This window comes from Rattus norvegicus, chromosome 20 (genome assembly GCF_021556685.1).
Source record: "Rattus norvegicus strain SHRSP/BbbUtx chromosome 20, alternate assembly SHRSP_T2T, whole genome shotgun sequence".
Taxonomy (NCBI): Eukaryota; Metazoa; Chordata; class Mammalia; order Rodentia; family Muridae; genus Rattus; species Rattus norvegicus.
In genome coordinates, this window is record NC_141553.1 from 47,002,633 (window position 1) to 47,019,577 (window position 16,945).

Sequence of the window (16,945 nt, forward strand, 5' to 3'; positions counted from 1 at the left end):
ATTGCTTGGCCTTCTGACCACCTATCACACAGGGACCAGCACTTTTTGACCAAAGGAAACAGAAAACCAGAAGTCAGGAAGGAAAGTACAGAACTCAAGAGAAACAAGCAATTCATGGGATGACGGCCTCTGAAGGCACAGAACAAGCAGAGTCAGCAGCACCTCTCCCATTACAGCAGGAGAATGGGGAGCCAGACAGAATCAGCACATTTCTGTCAGAATAAAACTAGGATGTCTATTCTTAGGAGGTGGTACATACACACAGCCATAGCACTCAAGTGAGCCTCTTGCCTTGGGCTACTTCAAGCCTAGAGTAATTCTAAACCCTCCTCTTAGTTTTTAAAGATTTATTTAATGTGTACGTGTACACTGTAGCTGTCTTCAGACACACCAGAAGAGGGAATCTGGTCCCATTACAGGTGGTTGTGAACCACCATGTGGCTGCTGGGAATTGAACTCAGGACCTCTGGAAGAACAGTCAGTGCTCTTAACTGCTGAGCTGTCTCTCCAGCCACACTCCCACACCCCCTTTTCCTTAAACAGAAAACCAGCAAGGTATCTTCTAACATAAGCCCATCTCATCAAAATCAAAGTATCTTTGCCTACTTTCAGCTTACTAGACACTTTAAAATGACCAAGAGCTGATGTACTTGCCAAACTTCAATAGAACATTGTATATGCAGCCCTACTGAGCTTAATTAAGGTTGTCACTCCTACCGTCAAATGTTTGAAATCCTCCGTGTTTTGGTTAAGCAGACACCAAACAGAAAACTTTCTGGATGTTACTAGACAATTAAGCAAACTTTTATTGAAGCTTACATTGTGGTACAGAAATACATTTCAGCTGATTAAAAGTCCAACACCAACAAAGAAATTATGGCACCAAAACTTCCCCGCCTGTAATCACACTAGATCACTAGTCCGCCTTCTGTTTTTTTTTTTTTTTTTTCCTGGGCTTTTTTCCACGCAAACCCTATGCAATTTCCAACATTAGAATTCTTAATTTCGTAAGATGGGGGAGTCAGACCTCAAGCCAAAATCTACTGGGTTACAAGACCCAGCTCAAATAAGCACTGGCCCTCCAAACAGCAATTCAAACTAGGTGTGCTGTGCTCATTACAGAACAGACCGATGAAGCGGACTGAAGGCTTCCCCAACGAAGCGTTCAATCAACACTGCGTAAAGTAAAAATCCAGACAGTGTTCCAACCACTTGATTTCAAACCAAGTAGACTCCATGCTTAGAAACGCTAAAAAAGTGTTTCGTTCGTTATAAATACGGAAGGAACAAGGCATCATTGCGCCAGTCCAGAAACTGCCAAGGAAACAGTGGGAGGGCAATAAATAGGGAACTTCGTCTAGTTTGCTCTTTTCTGCTTAAAAATGCCACTAACAGGCCAGCTCTTGAAAGCCCGCATCTCTGGTGCCATTAACTGTCAGAATACCGTGCTGTTTCTCCATTCTCCAGGCCCAGTAACCCGGAGAGTCCTCCCTGCGGCCGATCAGCCGTTCATTTGAGCATCTGAACGCCATGGTGAAAGACCAGAGAGAACAGCTGACATTAGGACAGGCGGGAAGTACAGACTCTCCTCTGAGCGGAAACTTCCTTTAGTAAAGTGGTGGCAATGGCGGCACTTACCGAGGTGAGAATCCTTAGGGTTAGATTTCTGCTCTGACTTGGTGGGCATCCCTATCACTGCTCAGTGAGTTAGTGAAGGCATGGTGGGCACTCCACTGTGAGAGCTCGGAGTGCACTGCACAGCCCATCACTGCCATGGGTTGGTTCTCCTTGCTCACCCCCGGGATACTTTCACTTCCATCATTTATCTTCCACAGAAGGGCATGCCAATAGCAAGGCCACATTCTACATCTTAGGGAAAAATGAGCAAGGGACCGTCTCTGAGCTCCCATCTGGGATGAAGATTACAATGTAAGCCCACAGTGTGACCGTGTATTGCTTCATCAGGGGTAGTGAAAAAACCATAGGACTATAAATGCAGGAGCAATTACTAAAACAGTAGAACACAAAACAAGCAACTGGAATCATTTCCTTACAAAGACTCAACTTGTGGAAGAAAACTTTAATTGCCATTGCATAAGACACCTGTATGAAGTAGAAATCGGTTTTGAACATTAGTAGAGAATATGCTCTAGAAAGTGGAGGTAACTGGATGTAAAAACTCTGGCAGCAAATAGAACAGTCGCCAATGGTCAGCTGAGGCCGCATCTAATGGGGACGAAAGCCTTGTCTGTGGGGGATTTTGGACGATGCCTGCAGAAATATTACGCTGTGCATAAACCAAGTCGAATCGTTTTCACAAGTGTCGTAAAGATTCATACAGTCAGAGTTCTTTTCTACATGCACTTCAGTTCCACAGCAAGAGTGGCATAGAACACCTAAACACAGAAGAGAGCATTCATGCAAGATATCTAACTCCTTGATATAATAATGCATACACTTCAAAATGATTACACTATCATTACACCTAGGGCTTTCTGCAGCTACAAGGTGGTGGTCACGGTCAGCATGGCCCCCAGGATCAACATCTAGAAAGCAGCCACCACCTCCTGTGTGTCTTCTCTTTTTGCGTTTTTTCTTTTTCATTTTTCCTAATCAACTCTGTTGTTGCTGTTTCTTAGCAAAACTGGTAAAAACAAAATTGTAATCGTTGAACATAGCGCTCTGGCAATCAAGACGTTTGAAACCGTCAATCTTCTGGGGCGAAGAAAGCACTGTGCGACACTTAGAACTCTGGGAAAAAGAAACAAGCATTAGTACTTCTGACCACCAGCATATTTCCAGACAAAACAGTAATGCCACGAATAGATGTATCTTAAACTGCATTTTGGGCTGGAGAGATGGTTCAGCAGTTAAGAGCACTGACTGCCCTTCCAGAGGTCCTGAGTTCAAATCTCAGCAGCCACATGGTGGCTCACAACCATCTGTAATGGGATCTGATGTTCCCTTCTGGTGCGTCTTAACTGTGCATTTTAAAAGAGTGTGTGTTTGTGTGTACGTGCCCCTGGGCAAAGTGGGCATGCATTTCTCATTGTGAGCCTCCTGCAATGGATGCTGAGATGAATCCGGGTGCCTTAGCTACTGATCTCTCTCCTACCCCAAGGCGTGGCAGTTTGTTTGTTTATCTCCATTTGGGCTGGGAAGCAGGGTTGTCAACAGGGAGATCAGCGGAGCAGGAGCTCATTAAAAGGAGATCCATACAGAACAGGACTGCTAAAAACCTAATGAGCCACCACTGCCAGGCAGCACAGGGAGTGGCCCTGTGACACACAGTGGTAAGATAGGTCACCTTGTAACAACCACACTAGTTGCCTAGCATATATAAGACACTGAATACCCAAAAAGGAAAAAAATAAAACAGAGGTCAAGGTACCTGATTAACAAACAAGGTGGTCACAAATTTTCCTGGCTTGAAGACTTCCACAACTTTCCTGATCAGGTCGTCATAGGAGGTCTGACTTAGGTTTGTTTCAAAGCTAACATAAGAAAATTCTGGTTCTGGAGTGATGTGAATAGTCCAATATGTTCCCTTAGAGAAAAGTTATTAACAGTAAGTTAATATCAAACAAAGGCTGTTACTGACAGACAGGAGAAGACACAAAAATTTATTCAGACTGCGAGCCACTCACATCCGATTTCATTCCATTCATTGAGTAGCCACAAGGATTGAACAGTGTGGCATCAATGACAGAACCTGGTATCAGGTCACGAATTCCACTCTCACGAGTGACATCCTTTGCAGTAACACCATCTTTCATGTAGAACTGGTCCATAACTGCTGGGTCAAGCTCACTCATCAGAATTTCCAGGGTTTGATCTGGCTGATTGATTACTCGGCTCTCTGGGAGATCCAAAGTGTACAGGTACCTATGTACAAGTAAAGCAGGTTTTACTTCAGAGCTGACAGTTTACATAGAAACTGAGTCATAAAAAACAAAACCCAAAAAAGCCCATGCCCCCTCTTCATAATGCCCACCCATATTTTAAAGCCTCATAGCAGCTGCAGTTGCCTGCATGACATCCGCCTGTAGCGGAAAGGGGGTGCTTCCTGAGCTCCCAATCTTCAGGAAAGACTGGCGGCCTCTGAAGTCAGTTTTCTGTAAGCGTTCTATCTATCTAAGGCGGCTGATGGATGAAGCCGTAACTGCATGAGTAGATGTGAGCAATGAACATGTATTATTTCTAGGCAGGGCTTCATTGTAGCTATGGCTGTCCTGGAACTCACTCTGTAGACCAGGTTGATCTCAAACCTAAGAGATCTACCTGCCCTTGCATCCGAGTGCAGTGCAAGATTAAAGGCTTGCACCACCGATGCTTGGCTAAAACTTTTTTTTTTTTTTCCACGTGGAGAGGTTTAATGAGAGAAGAGTAGAAGAAGAGAGGAAAGGCGGCTGGCCATAGGCACTTGGAAGAGGGGGATGAGGACAAGAACAGAGAAATACAAAGAGCAAGAGGGGTAAGAGAGAGTAAGAGGCTTGGCTAAAACTTTAAACGACAGGTTAAGAAGACCAGGTGCAGACCAGGGAAGTTATGGGTAGGAGATGAATGATCAGACAAACAAAACTTGCACAACAACTTCAACAGACATGCTAGCATCCTTTAATTCCATCTCTCAGGACGCAGGCAAAGACACCGACACTGGTCTACAGAGCAGAATTCAAGGCCAGCAAGGCACACAGTGAAACTGCCTCCCACAACAAAATTTCCAACTGTGCTTAAAAACACATTTACAGTATTAAAGGACAATCCCAGGGCCACACACAGGCTAAGTACATTGTACCACTGAGATAGACCTCTCATCTTTTCTTTTTATTTTATTGCCCTAAGTTGACTTTATTGGTCTTGTCCCTCTTGCCTCAGCCTCCAGAATAGCTAGGATTAACTGGGGTAGGTTACTAGGTCTAGCTTAGAACACCCTTCTCCCCTAACCCCACCCCCACATACAAAGGCAACAAAGCCAAACTAAAACCACATACCAACAGTCAGAATTCATACGTCCCATACAATATGCTGCTCCGTCTGTGAGGAAAGAGGACTTTTCTTAAAAACAAATCACTTAATAGCACCAGTGACGGGAAATTAGAGTGAGTCCCAACAGGAAAAACATCTGCGTTGCTGTCTTGTTTCCATGAATGAGTTTACAGGGGCTACATGGGTATTCTATGCCCGCACATCAGAGGCAGCAGATCCATTACCACGCTGGTACCAGCAATCAAGTCTAGGTCCTTTCTAAATCACTCTACACCTCCCCTTTGCTGTGGAGGCATTTTATCTGGCTGCCACTGATGCTGGTGACCTTGTAGAATGCTTACCTTCTTCCTAAAAATCCCACAGGGCACTTTTTTTAGCTGTTTTACTTACATATTCTTCCCAAACGGTTTCCAGATTTCCCTTAGCCCAGTAAACCAACTTGGAAATGGCGCTAAGTTAAGATCCACCCCTCTGGCAGCACGTAGCGTCTGATATCATAACTTACAGGCAAGTGTCTCAAGTCTTATTTCTTTCTTGTAGTGTTGAAGATCAATTCAGGGCCTCATGCATGCTACACGTGTACTCACCACTATTTGTGAGCTGTACATATCTAAGTCTGCAGAACAGGCCGGGTTATGGGCCATGGGGATCCAGTCTCTGCCTCCCTAGCTCCAGCATTAAACCCCTCCAGCCCCAGTACCTGGCGCCTTTGCTTTTATTTTAAATGTAGGTACGGGGATCAGATTTGGGTCCTTGTGAAGCAAGTTCACTTACAACTCCTTGAGCTATCTCCCCGGCCAACTGTTTTTGAAACACGTTCTCACTATCTGGTCCACTCTGGCCCTGAATGTTTAACCTCAAGCATCCCTGCAGTCTACTTAGTCACCATGAGTACGGTGCATGCCCTACTGCCTCACTTGCCACAAACTCACTCTGGCCACATTATTTTCACACGTGCATAATACAACTGTACTGTTTTACCCACACAACTAACATGTCTGAAGTCTTTATAACATCCAGGTAAGCAGAACATAAATAAAATGAACCCCGCAGCATCAAGCAGTGTAAACAACTCCTGGTGTTCCAGGTCAGATCCAGACCAGCACGGGCTATCATGAAACCCATCTTAGAAACAAACACAAAATACCCACCCAGCTCTAAACGGCAAGAGTCATTATACTCTAGGTTTACTTACTTGGGAAAATTGCATTAAGAAACTCGATTTCTTCCTGGAAATTCCGGTGTGGGTACCCTTGGTGAGAAGGCTTCATGAAATTCTTACGAGAATAAAAGAAGCTCTTAAAAAAGAGAGAAAGATCTTTTAAGATTAAAGTTTGTTTCCCAGCACTCATGGAGACTCAAAAGCCACTCTAACTGTAGCCCCAGGGATCTGATGCCCTATTCTGTCCTCATGAGCACTAGGGCACACATATATGTTATAGGCAAGACTCATACAAATTAACAAGCAAGCAAGCAAGCAAGCAAGCAAGCAGGGTCTCATTGTGGAGACCAGTTTGTTCCTCCTGCTCTAGCAGCCCCAAACCAAAGCTGGGATCGCAAGTGTGCAGCCACCAAATCCAGCTTGGAGGACTGGTTTCTGTATATTGACCAAAGCTATGGGACAACATAGATCAATATATTGTGCATGTATGTGTACCATGTGTATATGTGGAGGTCAGAGGACAAATGTGGAGTCACCTCTCCCTCCTTTGGTGGGCTCTGGGGATAAATCGATGACAAACTTGCATGGCAAGTGTTCTCAACAGTCAGCAGCACAATCAAGTGCCAATGCTTAACTTTCTCACAAGGATGGTGGAGTCCTTATCAAATCTATGCTAGGGTGGCAATGGTGGTTCACAGCTCTAGTCTTAGCACTAAGGACACTAAAACAAAGAGGATAAATTTGAGAGCAGCTAGGGCTCCAAAGCCAGCCCCCCCCCCCCCCTTCCCACCCCACAAAGCAGGCTGGGTATGCTAACGTGTAATTCCAGAACTCTGGAAGAAAAGGCAGAAGGATTGAGCTTGAGCAAGCCTGGTGAATAACATTTCCTCTATTACAAAACAAAAGAGCCAAAGCCCAGGATTAACCTGGCAGGCAGCAGTTTAGTGACAGCATTTGACTAGCATGTGGAAAGCCTTAGGTTCAATCCCAACCACAGGTGCAAAGAAACCAATTCTGAGATTTTAATGACATTCCATTCCTTGAGGTAAACCATTAAAATCCATCAGAACGGAACTACTCAGTTTACACAATGTCTGCGTACTTACTTGAATCGAGTCAAACCCACTGTAGTCCCTAGCAAGCTTCAACAGGGGAACCAGTGCTTTCAGTAAGAGGGTGGTACCACATGTCTTCAAAATGAAACGTCTCTTGGAGACAAACATGCTACTCTCACTGCAACAGAAAAAGCACAAGGGCATCACCACTGCATCAGGGGTTACCGAGAGTACAATCAGCACGTCTGTTTTTAATCACTGTTGGATGTATTTATGCATTTAACCATCCAAACCAAACTACCACCAAAGTAGAAAAACAATTAGCTTTATATCCTTCTACAGCTTATGACACGCACCCCTCCCTTTCTCACCTCCCAAGTCAGCCTTTGTCTTTCTCTTCCACTCACGGCCATACATGACTATTGGCTGGATTCAGAATGTGTGAGGTTACACACATTTACCTCCATCCGTATAACCTTGCTAATTAGCACACGTTCCAAGTCCAGCCATTTCCCTGCCAGGGTGTGACTTACTTTAGTGTGAACAGTATTTGGCTTTGTGTGACGTTCATTCTCATGTCTGGACACCACACGAGGGCCTGACCAAGCACAGCTCATGTCGCTGTGCCCACTGCTATTCACTACATTCACAGCCCGCCTCGTCATGGGCACCACTGCTCACACACACCACTGTTCTTAACTGCTCCAAGTAGATAAAAAGATTCCTAAGGAAATCAATGTTTTTACTTATTACATCTGTGTGGCATAGTTTGCAAGGCAGTAGTTTGGTAAACATCTGCCTATGCCAAGCACAAACTTAGTTTAAAAAAAAAAGATACTATATTATATACAGTATTTAACCCAAGGCCACTAAGGCCCACCTAAACTAAGCACCCAAAGTGTTTATTGATTAAATTGACTTCATACCAATTTTAAAAGGTTAACAATAATGGCTTTTGTATATACACTAATACAGCAACCTGGTTGTAATGAGCAAAGTTTCAAACCTTGGCAGAGATCAGTAAGAGTGGGGTAGATATTAGAATACAGACATTGTACTTATCATTCCTTATCTTTCATCCGACAGATACTGCTGCTAACCATGTGGGAAATATGGCCACAGTCACAACGAGCTGCCAGGCAAGGCTTAAAACAAAAACCTACCTAGAAACACAGGTCACAGTCCATACCAGATGGTAAGCTGAAGAACTAAAGCAAGGATCGCAGGAGCGCACGGACGGCTACTTACTCAGGCCACGCTGCACAGCACCTACCTGAGTACATAAGCTTCCTGCTTGTCAGTCTTTGTCACACTTATGATTGAGCACTGCACATCCTTCAGAAGGACATCCCACTCGGATCTGTCACCAACAAACACAGTGATTACGGTGCTTATCTCCACCACCTTCCTGTTCAAGAAAACCTTTGCCCCCCACTGCTAGAGACTGAACCCCAGTCCAAGATAGGCAAGCAGCACCCTGCCCAGGTTCTATTTCTAGTTTTTAATAGAGATATTAACGCAGTGACTAAGACCATTTGTCCATTTACTTACTTTGAGACAGGACTGTCCTGGGCATGTATCATGTACACAGGCTGGCCTCCAGCTCAGATGCACTGTCTATGCACTACACACATGCAGTGCCCACAGGAGCCATAGCAGGGTGTCAGACCCTTAGGAACGGAAGTTCCAGACAGTTGTGAGCTGCCACATGGTGGCTGAGACTCAACCTCTTTATCAGGGAGTAATTTCTCCACCCACTATCTAAGCAAATCTCACACGCGCGCGTGACACACTCACACTCACACACACTCCACATACTTCCTTGTTGGGGTCTGAGGCCTTTACATGAGGTACAAACACCCTTGGCCTTATGTTGCCAAGGGCCTCCTCAGTAGCAGCTGTCCCGTGTAGGAAACACTGGCCCGGGTGCTAGAGTAGTGTGTGATCCTAACGGGCTACTGTCTCTGCCGGCCACCAGTTCCAACACTACGCTAACATCTGAAATCAGACATACAAACAGACCAACGAGTGCAGCAGTTACTACAGGCAGGCATCCCTACTGCACTGTTTTCTAATAATGGTACCCCAGGGTACTTCCTAAACAGACAACACCAGCAACAGAGCTTTCCCATCCAAGAGTCACCATGCCTCGTAATGTTAGAGCACATCACTGCTCCAAGGCAGATAAATCTCTCATGAAACTGCTCAGTTCTGCCTTTAATCGACACAAATAACCATATACACGGATAGACTACTGTAGGTTCTAGTAAGGCTCTGCACACACACACACACACGGGGGCGGGGGGGTTGGGGGGATGTGCTACTGTGGTCAACTGTTTCAATCTGGTTTTTGTTTGAGACCGGGTCTAACTGTATAGCCCTGGCTGTCCTTCACTTACTCGCCTCTGCCTCCCAAGTCTGGATCCCAGGCATGTTTCCCATCATACTGTGCCCACATGCACAGTGTGTACTGCCTTTAATTCTATGTCTTGAGCTTCTGGCTCTAAGTGCATGAGCCTTCATACATAATCACTTGGTTGATAACTCCAACTGTTTGACCTGAGACCTTTATTCAACTGCTTCCTTTCATTCCAAGACAGAAAAAAAATGAGGACTACTTTGAGTATCACTGTCACTTGAGGTAGAAGCATGCCGGGTTGCTACAACGGAGGAAGCACAATAAAGTTGTCTTAGGTTGAACAGCATAGGCAAAGCCAGGCATTGTGCTCAGTGCCCGTGAATAGGCTTATAACCTAGCACCAGAGAGGCTATGGCAGCTACAAGCCAACCCCAACCTCACAATACTCAGGACCCACCCAGCACACATAAGGTGAGCTCCAACCCAGCTTGCCCTTCAAAGTAAAAATGCGCACGATTAGAGTATGACCTGCCCCACCCAGTAAGGTTTAGAACACTGTCCCAGTGCAACTTTCAGTAGCTTAGAAAAAGAAAATTCCACCAAATCCTATAAATAGATAAACCAAGGAAGGGCATGTTAGCATTAGTCATAAATATTCTTACCATTCTAAGTCAAGTGCTAAAAAGGTTCAAAAGGACCTGGGTCTGATTTCCAGCACCCACAACTGAGGCCCATTAACTGGAACTCCAGTTTCAGTGTTATGCATGCAGGCAGAAAACCCAAATTATACATGAAACACTTTAAAGGTTGTTGATGAGGCCCGAGGGAAAGGGTTGCTTGGTTTAACAAGTACAGGTTACACAAGCTTAAGGACTGATGAGAGCTTATCTGGAGAAATTAACTATACACTGCACACATACAGACCTTTATCTCTTGCTCTACCACACCATTAGTCTTCGTCATCTTTACCCTGCGTAAGTATACATACTTATTTATGGATAAGTAAGCTGTAGACATTTAACAAAGCCCACAGGAAATCACAACAGTACTGGTGGGAGAGGGAATGAGATCAGACAGAGCAGTCACACTCTAGTCACCTCAAAGGCTGATAAAACCATGGCACAGACTCCCAGACCCAGCTGGGCGGAGATCTCCACCAAGTTGTCCAGAGATCTCAACTCACAAACCTAAGTGGTTACACTGCATATCACTCCCCAAGTGGCTGGTTTCAAAGTCCAGTTTACCTAGTGACTGTTTAAAACTCAACTGACGCCAAAGTAGTGAGCACAAAGCCTGACTAAGTCAAGTCTGTTTCCGAGTCATACTATACTCAGATCACCTAACCCTAACTAACCCAATAATTACTCCACATGTCAAAAGTAACTGAGGGAAGGATTATGGCTACTTACAGGACATCCCATGCTCTTTTGGCCTCCGAGGGCACCTGCATGCACGCACACAAACCTCTAAACCAAACTTGTCCCCAATTTATCTGTGCTATTTTCTCTATTGCTGCCAGTATGCTCAGTGTATACTTCTTACATTGAGATTAAAAAGATGACTCAATGGTGATTGTAGCACCTGCGTTTGACCCCAGAACCAGAGGGGAAAGGGCGATGGGAAGAACAGAGCTGTGCTAGCTGCCCTCTGCCCCACAGGAAGAAACACTTGCACACGTGCAGCACAAAACAGCTGCTGTGGGAAGCTCACACTAAAAGGGTTTCTGGCAACGCACTGTAAATTCTGTGTAAAACGACCAGAAAGAACTCCTATACCCGTGTAACAGTAGTCAAAGAAATGAGCTCAGAAAGTATGATCTTTAACAACGACAATCCTTTACTCAAAATTTTATCTTGCTTATAATGTCCCTTAAAGCAGGCTAAGAATATCCCACCAATTCTAAATATTACTTCTACCATCAATTTAAAAGTCTCTAATATTTTTCAAATAATGCATTTATCTTCTCCATTGCCAGGGGAATTTCCCACCCAACTTAACCTTATTACTGAGAATAGACCAGTCTCATTTTTGGACAGGCTTCCACTGTTGGTCTGTATGGTCAAGTGGATTCTAAAGCCCACCCCACACAGACCGTTCCTCCCTCAGCCATCTATCTACATCACCCACACCACACACCTCTCCATCCAGTCAAGTCATTGTTTAAACCAACTGCATCAGCCAAGGTTTCCCTTTGTTAAAGGGTTGCACACTGGGCGACGGCTCAGCCTGATGGCACTGTAGGCTGGGTGCAGCAGCAGGGGGATCCTCACCTCAAAGGCCAACCTGGTTTATATAAACCGAGCTCCAAGACAGACAAGACTGCCAGGACTCTACAGAAAGACCCCTGCCTCCGAATAAATAAATGAACTCAGGCCTCAGCACCCACCATCCAAGTCAGGCAGTTCACATCTGCCTGTAACTCTGGCTAATGGAGCCTGACACCCCCTTCTGACTGCTACCAACACCTAATCAAGTGCACACCCTTCAAATAAAAGCAAAAACAATAAATCAAAGCCTATAAAAGGAATCTCTCATTTGCTTAGGGTATGTCAGAAGACGGAGTACTCTCAAAGGCTAATGTCTTTTGAACTTTGTCTTGGCTTAGAAAGATGGACCCATTTTGCCTAAAGAATCTATTCCCTCACACCACACACAAAATATCCAATCCCATATGTAATATAAAATCAAAACCTTCAGGAGAAAACGTCTTCCAAACTCTGAGATTAGCAAGAACACTTGAATGGGGCCTAACAAGAGTTACCAGAGAAAATTACTACCAACAACTAAACCGTGTGTACACTGGTGGGAGCGGCCAGCTCCCTTCAGACAGGGCTCACTAGCCAGCCCATGGCATTACTTGTCCTGCCTCCCTGCCAGGGTTACAAGAACCAACTTAAAATGACACCTGGGTTCTCCTCAGGGTGCAGGTCCTAGCACTTGGCCAAACGTGAGACAGGGTCCTGCTCTTGCCTAGACTAACCCTAACGCTCCTCCCAAAACCCTACTGCCTTGGTCTCCTGTTGGGATTACAGTGAGCACCACTAGCAGCAGGTGGGGCAGGCCTGAAATCTGAAGACTGGCTACCACCTCAAAACCTAAACTAAATGAAAGAGAAAGTGAGTCCAAAGTGCACGTTACTTTCTAAAGAGCACCTCCAAAAAGACACAAGGTTGAACTGTTTTTGACATTGTAGATCAGGCAATCATCAAGTTCATTAAGATCCACTGCCTCTGAGCTCCAGGATTAAAGGATAAATCACCAAGGTGCACTTGTATACGTCAGAGGACGACTCTTGGGAGGGGTTTCTTTCAACTTTTTATAAGGGTTTGTTTTTGGGGATGAAACTCATTTTCTAGGCTTGTCCATCAAGTACCTTTACCCTGGGTTCTTGCCAGACGACCTTACAAACCTGAATCTGCTTGCACGGTCCTGACCTGCCTGGACCTTGATTATGCAGACGAGGCTAACTTCTACCTCCCTCCTCTGCCTCCCGAATGCAGGGATTAAGAGCTTGTGCCATAATACACCGCAGCCCGCAATGCATTCTTAAAAGGCCTTTCATGCTCCTTTATAAGGCCTCTAATCCACCACTGACCAGTCTTGTCAGATTAGTCTACAGCTCCTAGTTGTACAGAACTGAAATCTTACAGCGTGTGTGCTTGTCAGGTTTCTTTTCTCAGCAGATCTGCTTACATCAGTCAGTCAGTACTCGTGTGTTGCACAGAACAATGGTTCAATTATTGCTGGGTAGCTTTCTCTTATGTGGTTATACAACTATCCACTTGTTTGAATTTGTTTCAGATCTCACCATGTAGCACCTGACTGGCTTGAAACTCACTTGTAGAGCAGCATGGCCTCTGCCTCCCCAGTGCCACCAATTCCTAATGACCTCCCCCCATAGATTTACAGCTTGAGAGCGATCACCAAACTGCTATTAAAACTCTCACGTCATCATAATCAATCGGATCTTAAACAAACGATCAGGCCCGGTCACCTTGTTTAAGGCGTTTCCCTGCTTCTCGTGACGATGCAATCCCTATTTCTAAAGCTACCCTTTGACTAGGCTTGTGTGAAAAGGCTTCAGATTCGGACAGCTTCTTTAACTGCCCACCTGTCTAACCTCAGCCTTTAGTCTCTTCACATTTTGGTAGTTACTGAGTTCAGCACTGACAGGTAAGGACTTTTTGGTTATCAAATTTATTACGCAATACAATGAAGTTAATGAGTTCCAAGACCAGTCAAGGCCACACAGAAAAACTGTCTCGAAGCAACCACCACCCTGAAAGATTGTTTAGCTACATACAACTGCTTCTTGACAACTTTCATACCTAGCATTCTATATTGCGGTTTTCTTCCCCAGCCTTGGCCTAAAAAGGAATAGAATCAAAGGCTGTTAACACCTTAACTACTTACTGTAAATGTCGTTTTTTCATCCCACTACCCATGGTTATTACTTCCATTTCAGAAAAGATGCAAACCTCTGTGAGCCCCTGACTAGGAGATTTATCCTCCGGTTTCCCAGGCACTTTTTTAAAGCCTCTAACAACCAGTGCACCCTCAGCTAGATGGTCACTGAAAAAGCCATCAACTTTCAGTTCTTTCCAACAGACTTCAGCTCCTATGTGATATAACCACATCAAAACAAAACAAAATTTTCAGTTTCTGGTTACACATCCACCCACACATATAAAGGTAGTTTTACAGAAAGCACAGGTCAGTGGTGGGTCTCCCAAGGCAGAGGCAGGTGAATCAGGTCAGCCAGGGCCACACAGAAACCCTGGGTAGGAAAAAAATAGCCTACCTTTAAAAAAGCTCCACCTTTCCTCTACTCTGAAGCCACTTTAATCAAGCGTTACTATATTTTAGCATTAATATATATTATTTTATTCTATCGATGCTTTGCCTACATGTATGTGCCCCACAGGTGTGCAGTGCCTTCAGGAGTCAGAAGAGGGCGTCAGATCCTCCAGAATCCCCCAGAATGGTTGAGCTGCTATGTGGGTGCTGGGAATTGAATCCCGGTCCCCTGGACAGCCAGTGCTCTTAACCTCTGATCCATTTCTAGAATCCCATTCTGGCATTTCCAACTAAGTTGAGAACGAAAACCTTCCCATTATCAAGGAGAAATACTATGTAGATTCATGTCAAGTTCCAAATGTCTTTGTAATTTCCTAGCGCGTCCCTCTTTCAGTCCATCCCGAGATTTTCTAGGAAATAAAATTAACACTGGCTTGTCCTGGCGCCTATCACAATCAGCTTGCCATTTGTAAAAGGAGTAAGGAAGCTTCTCTAGGCTTGCTATGAGAAAACGCGAAAAGTGTTTTGCAACTGAAAATGGCACACGCCTGGCGTGAGGATCGAAAACTGAGACCTCAGCGACACGGGTACATTTCTGCCCTACAATGGAAACGTTTGCAGCAACTACTAAGAACTGCGTTTCCCAGTGTGCCTTAAAGTCTCGGCAGCACGTGGCCGCCTGGATTCTCTTCTCGCTTTTTGTCAGAGGACGGTTGCACCGCGCAGCCAACATTCCTAAAACGCCCATTGGTCCACACCCTGGGGCCAGGCTCCGGAGGGGCCCAGGAGCTCATTGGTCCGCCTCTCAATGAACCGGACCACGCCGGTTCCTCCGCCACTCCAGCCGCATTAGTGCGCCTTAGAGCACAGCGGAGCCCGCATACCCGCCGCCAAAGCCTGCGGCTGGTGTCACCGCCGCCGGGTCCATGCATCCTCGGTGTCACCCGCGCTTCTAAGCTCGATTCTCATAGCGAGGTCACCAACAGCTCTCCGAACCACGTCCCGTGCGGCGTGTGATCGCCCGGGCGTGATTAGGGGCCCCAGGCTTCCTTTGCTTCGGCTTAAGGCATCAAATAAAATAGCTCTCCGGGCTGAGCGGCTCGTACCTCTGGAAAGCAGGCAAACCCTCCTCCACCCCTCCGCGCTCTCCCCGACCTCGCCTCGCCTCCGGAACAGGTTACACAGCCCAAGGTCAGGAGCCTCCGGGGCAAAGCCCAGAGGGTCCCGATGCCTCTGCTGCAGGGCACGTCGGGGCGTCGGCGGGGCCGGGCACTGCGACACGGCCACTCCCGCCCAATCCCACCGCCGGAGCGAGCGCCACGCGCGGCCGCCTACCCCGCGGCGGGAGGCCTGCTCGCCGCCCAGCGGCCCGCCCAACTCGTGCTCCGCCCGCCCCTCACCCGCACGGGCACGCCGAACCGAGCCACACCTGCCGGAGGGCCGCGCGCCCCCCGCCGGGGCCCGGTCTGCTCGGCTCCCCCGTCCGCCGGGGACGTTACCTGAGCACGCGGCCGCGCCGGCCTCCTCTCTTCCCCTCCCCCAGGCGCAGGCGGCCCCGCAACGGCGGCGGGAGAAGCCAGTTCCCGCCCGCTGACCTGGCCCCACCTGAGGCCGCCACTCCTGCCTCGCAGGAGGCGACGGCGAACCACCCTCAGGCCCCAGCACCCACCTTGGGATGGTACGAAGGTCCCCAGATCCCTGGCTTGCGTCGGACTGCTGTCTGGAGAACCAGACCTCCAGCAGTTTCTCGGTCCCTTCGAAAAAATGTGCAGCTTCCATCACCGTGAGACTAGCGAACAACCAACAACCACAGAAAATCAACTAAATTAAATCTCTTCTCCCGCCGCTCCTGCCGCCGCTGCGGATTGTTCCAGCTGTGTTACTAAAGTTCAGGTTCCTTTTTTTTTTTTTTGCTATAATTTTATATTAACTTTTTTTAAAAAAAGGACTAATAAAATTTTCCCGGCTATTTTCGTGAGCGAAAGTTGAACGTGAGTCCGTTGGAAATAGAGGCAGATACAGTTCAGTCTCTTGTAGTCCGCTGCTTTCCCGTTAGAGAGAGTTGAGCGAGCGCTAGCTAATGTCGCCGGCCATACTGTGTAAGCGAGGGTTGTGCGTGAGCGCAGACTTTATATAAGCATCCTCCCCCGACAGGCCAGGAAGTGACGCGATCGCCCCGCCCTCGCGTCTCATAGGGGCAGCTTCGTGTCAGTCAAACGTCGCCGAACGCCGGCTGGCTGGCGGAGGGCCCACAGGGGGTGCAGGGGACTACCAGCTTGGTTGCAGATGAAGCTGCCGCTGTCCCTTGAGCGGGAGACCTCACTGTTGTCCGGCTGGGGACTTGGGAAGCTGGGATTGCTTGTGGAGCTGGTGGGGAGAGCGGGAGATAGGCGAGGCTGTCCCACGCTACATACAGCTGGTTAGCAGAGAACACGAGGGATTCTCGAGGGGTGTCTGCGGGGCTCGGCGGGGGCGGTGGCCACTGCTGGGTTGGCGTGGTGGCTTTGATCCTGTGCAGTTCCTCCTTTCAGCCGAGGTGCTTTTTTTCTTTTAAACCATTTTTTTTTTCACGTGTTTCCTCGA

The 16,945-nt window shown here is 46.8% G+C and overlaps 1 protein-coding gene across 1 annotated transcript; it reads right to left on the reverse strand.

Annotated features, from left to right (window-relative positions):
- Positions 1–772: 772 nt before the first annotated feature.
- Amd1 (adenosylmethionine decarboxylase 1) lies at positions 773–16,467 on the reverse strand. The gene is made up of 8 exons (NM_031011.4): positions 16,032–16,467; positions 8,480–8,566; positions 7,258–7,384; positions 6,185–6,287; positions 4,995–5,037; positions 3,648–3,885; positions 3,392–3,547; positions 773–2,751 (listed from the first exon to the last, which is right to left on the reverse strand). The coding sequence occupies exons 1-8, from the start codon at positions 16,139–16,141 to the stop codon at positions 2,614–2,616; spliced, it is 1,002 nt and encodes a 333-aa protein (NP_112273.3). The 5' UTR covers positions 16,142–16,467; the 3' UTR covers positions 773–2,613.
- Between the last annotated feature and the right edge of the window lie 478 nt (positions 16,468–16,945).

Bases quoted from the DNA above. Each gene is read 5' to 3' on its own strand.
- Amd1 (NM_031011.4), bottom strand. From the start codon at position 16,141: ATGGAAGCTGCACATTTTTTCGAAGGGACCGAGAAACTGCTGGAGGTC. The intron at 5,038-6,184 runs GTAAGTAAACCT...CTTTCCTCACAG, and splicing joins TCTTAATGCAATTTTCCCAA to ACGGAGCAGCATATTGTATG. The intron at 2,752-3,391 runs GTACCTTGACCT...TCTTTTTCCCAG, and splicing joins CCACCTTGTTTGTTAATCAG to AGTTCTAAGTGTCGCACAGT.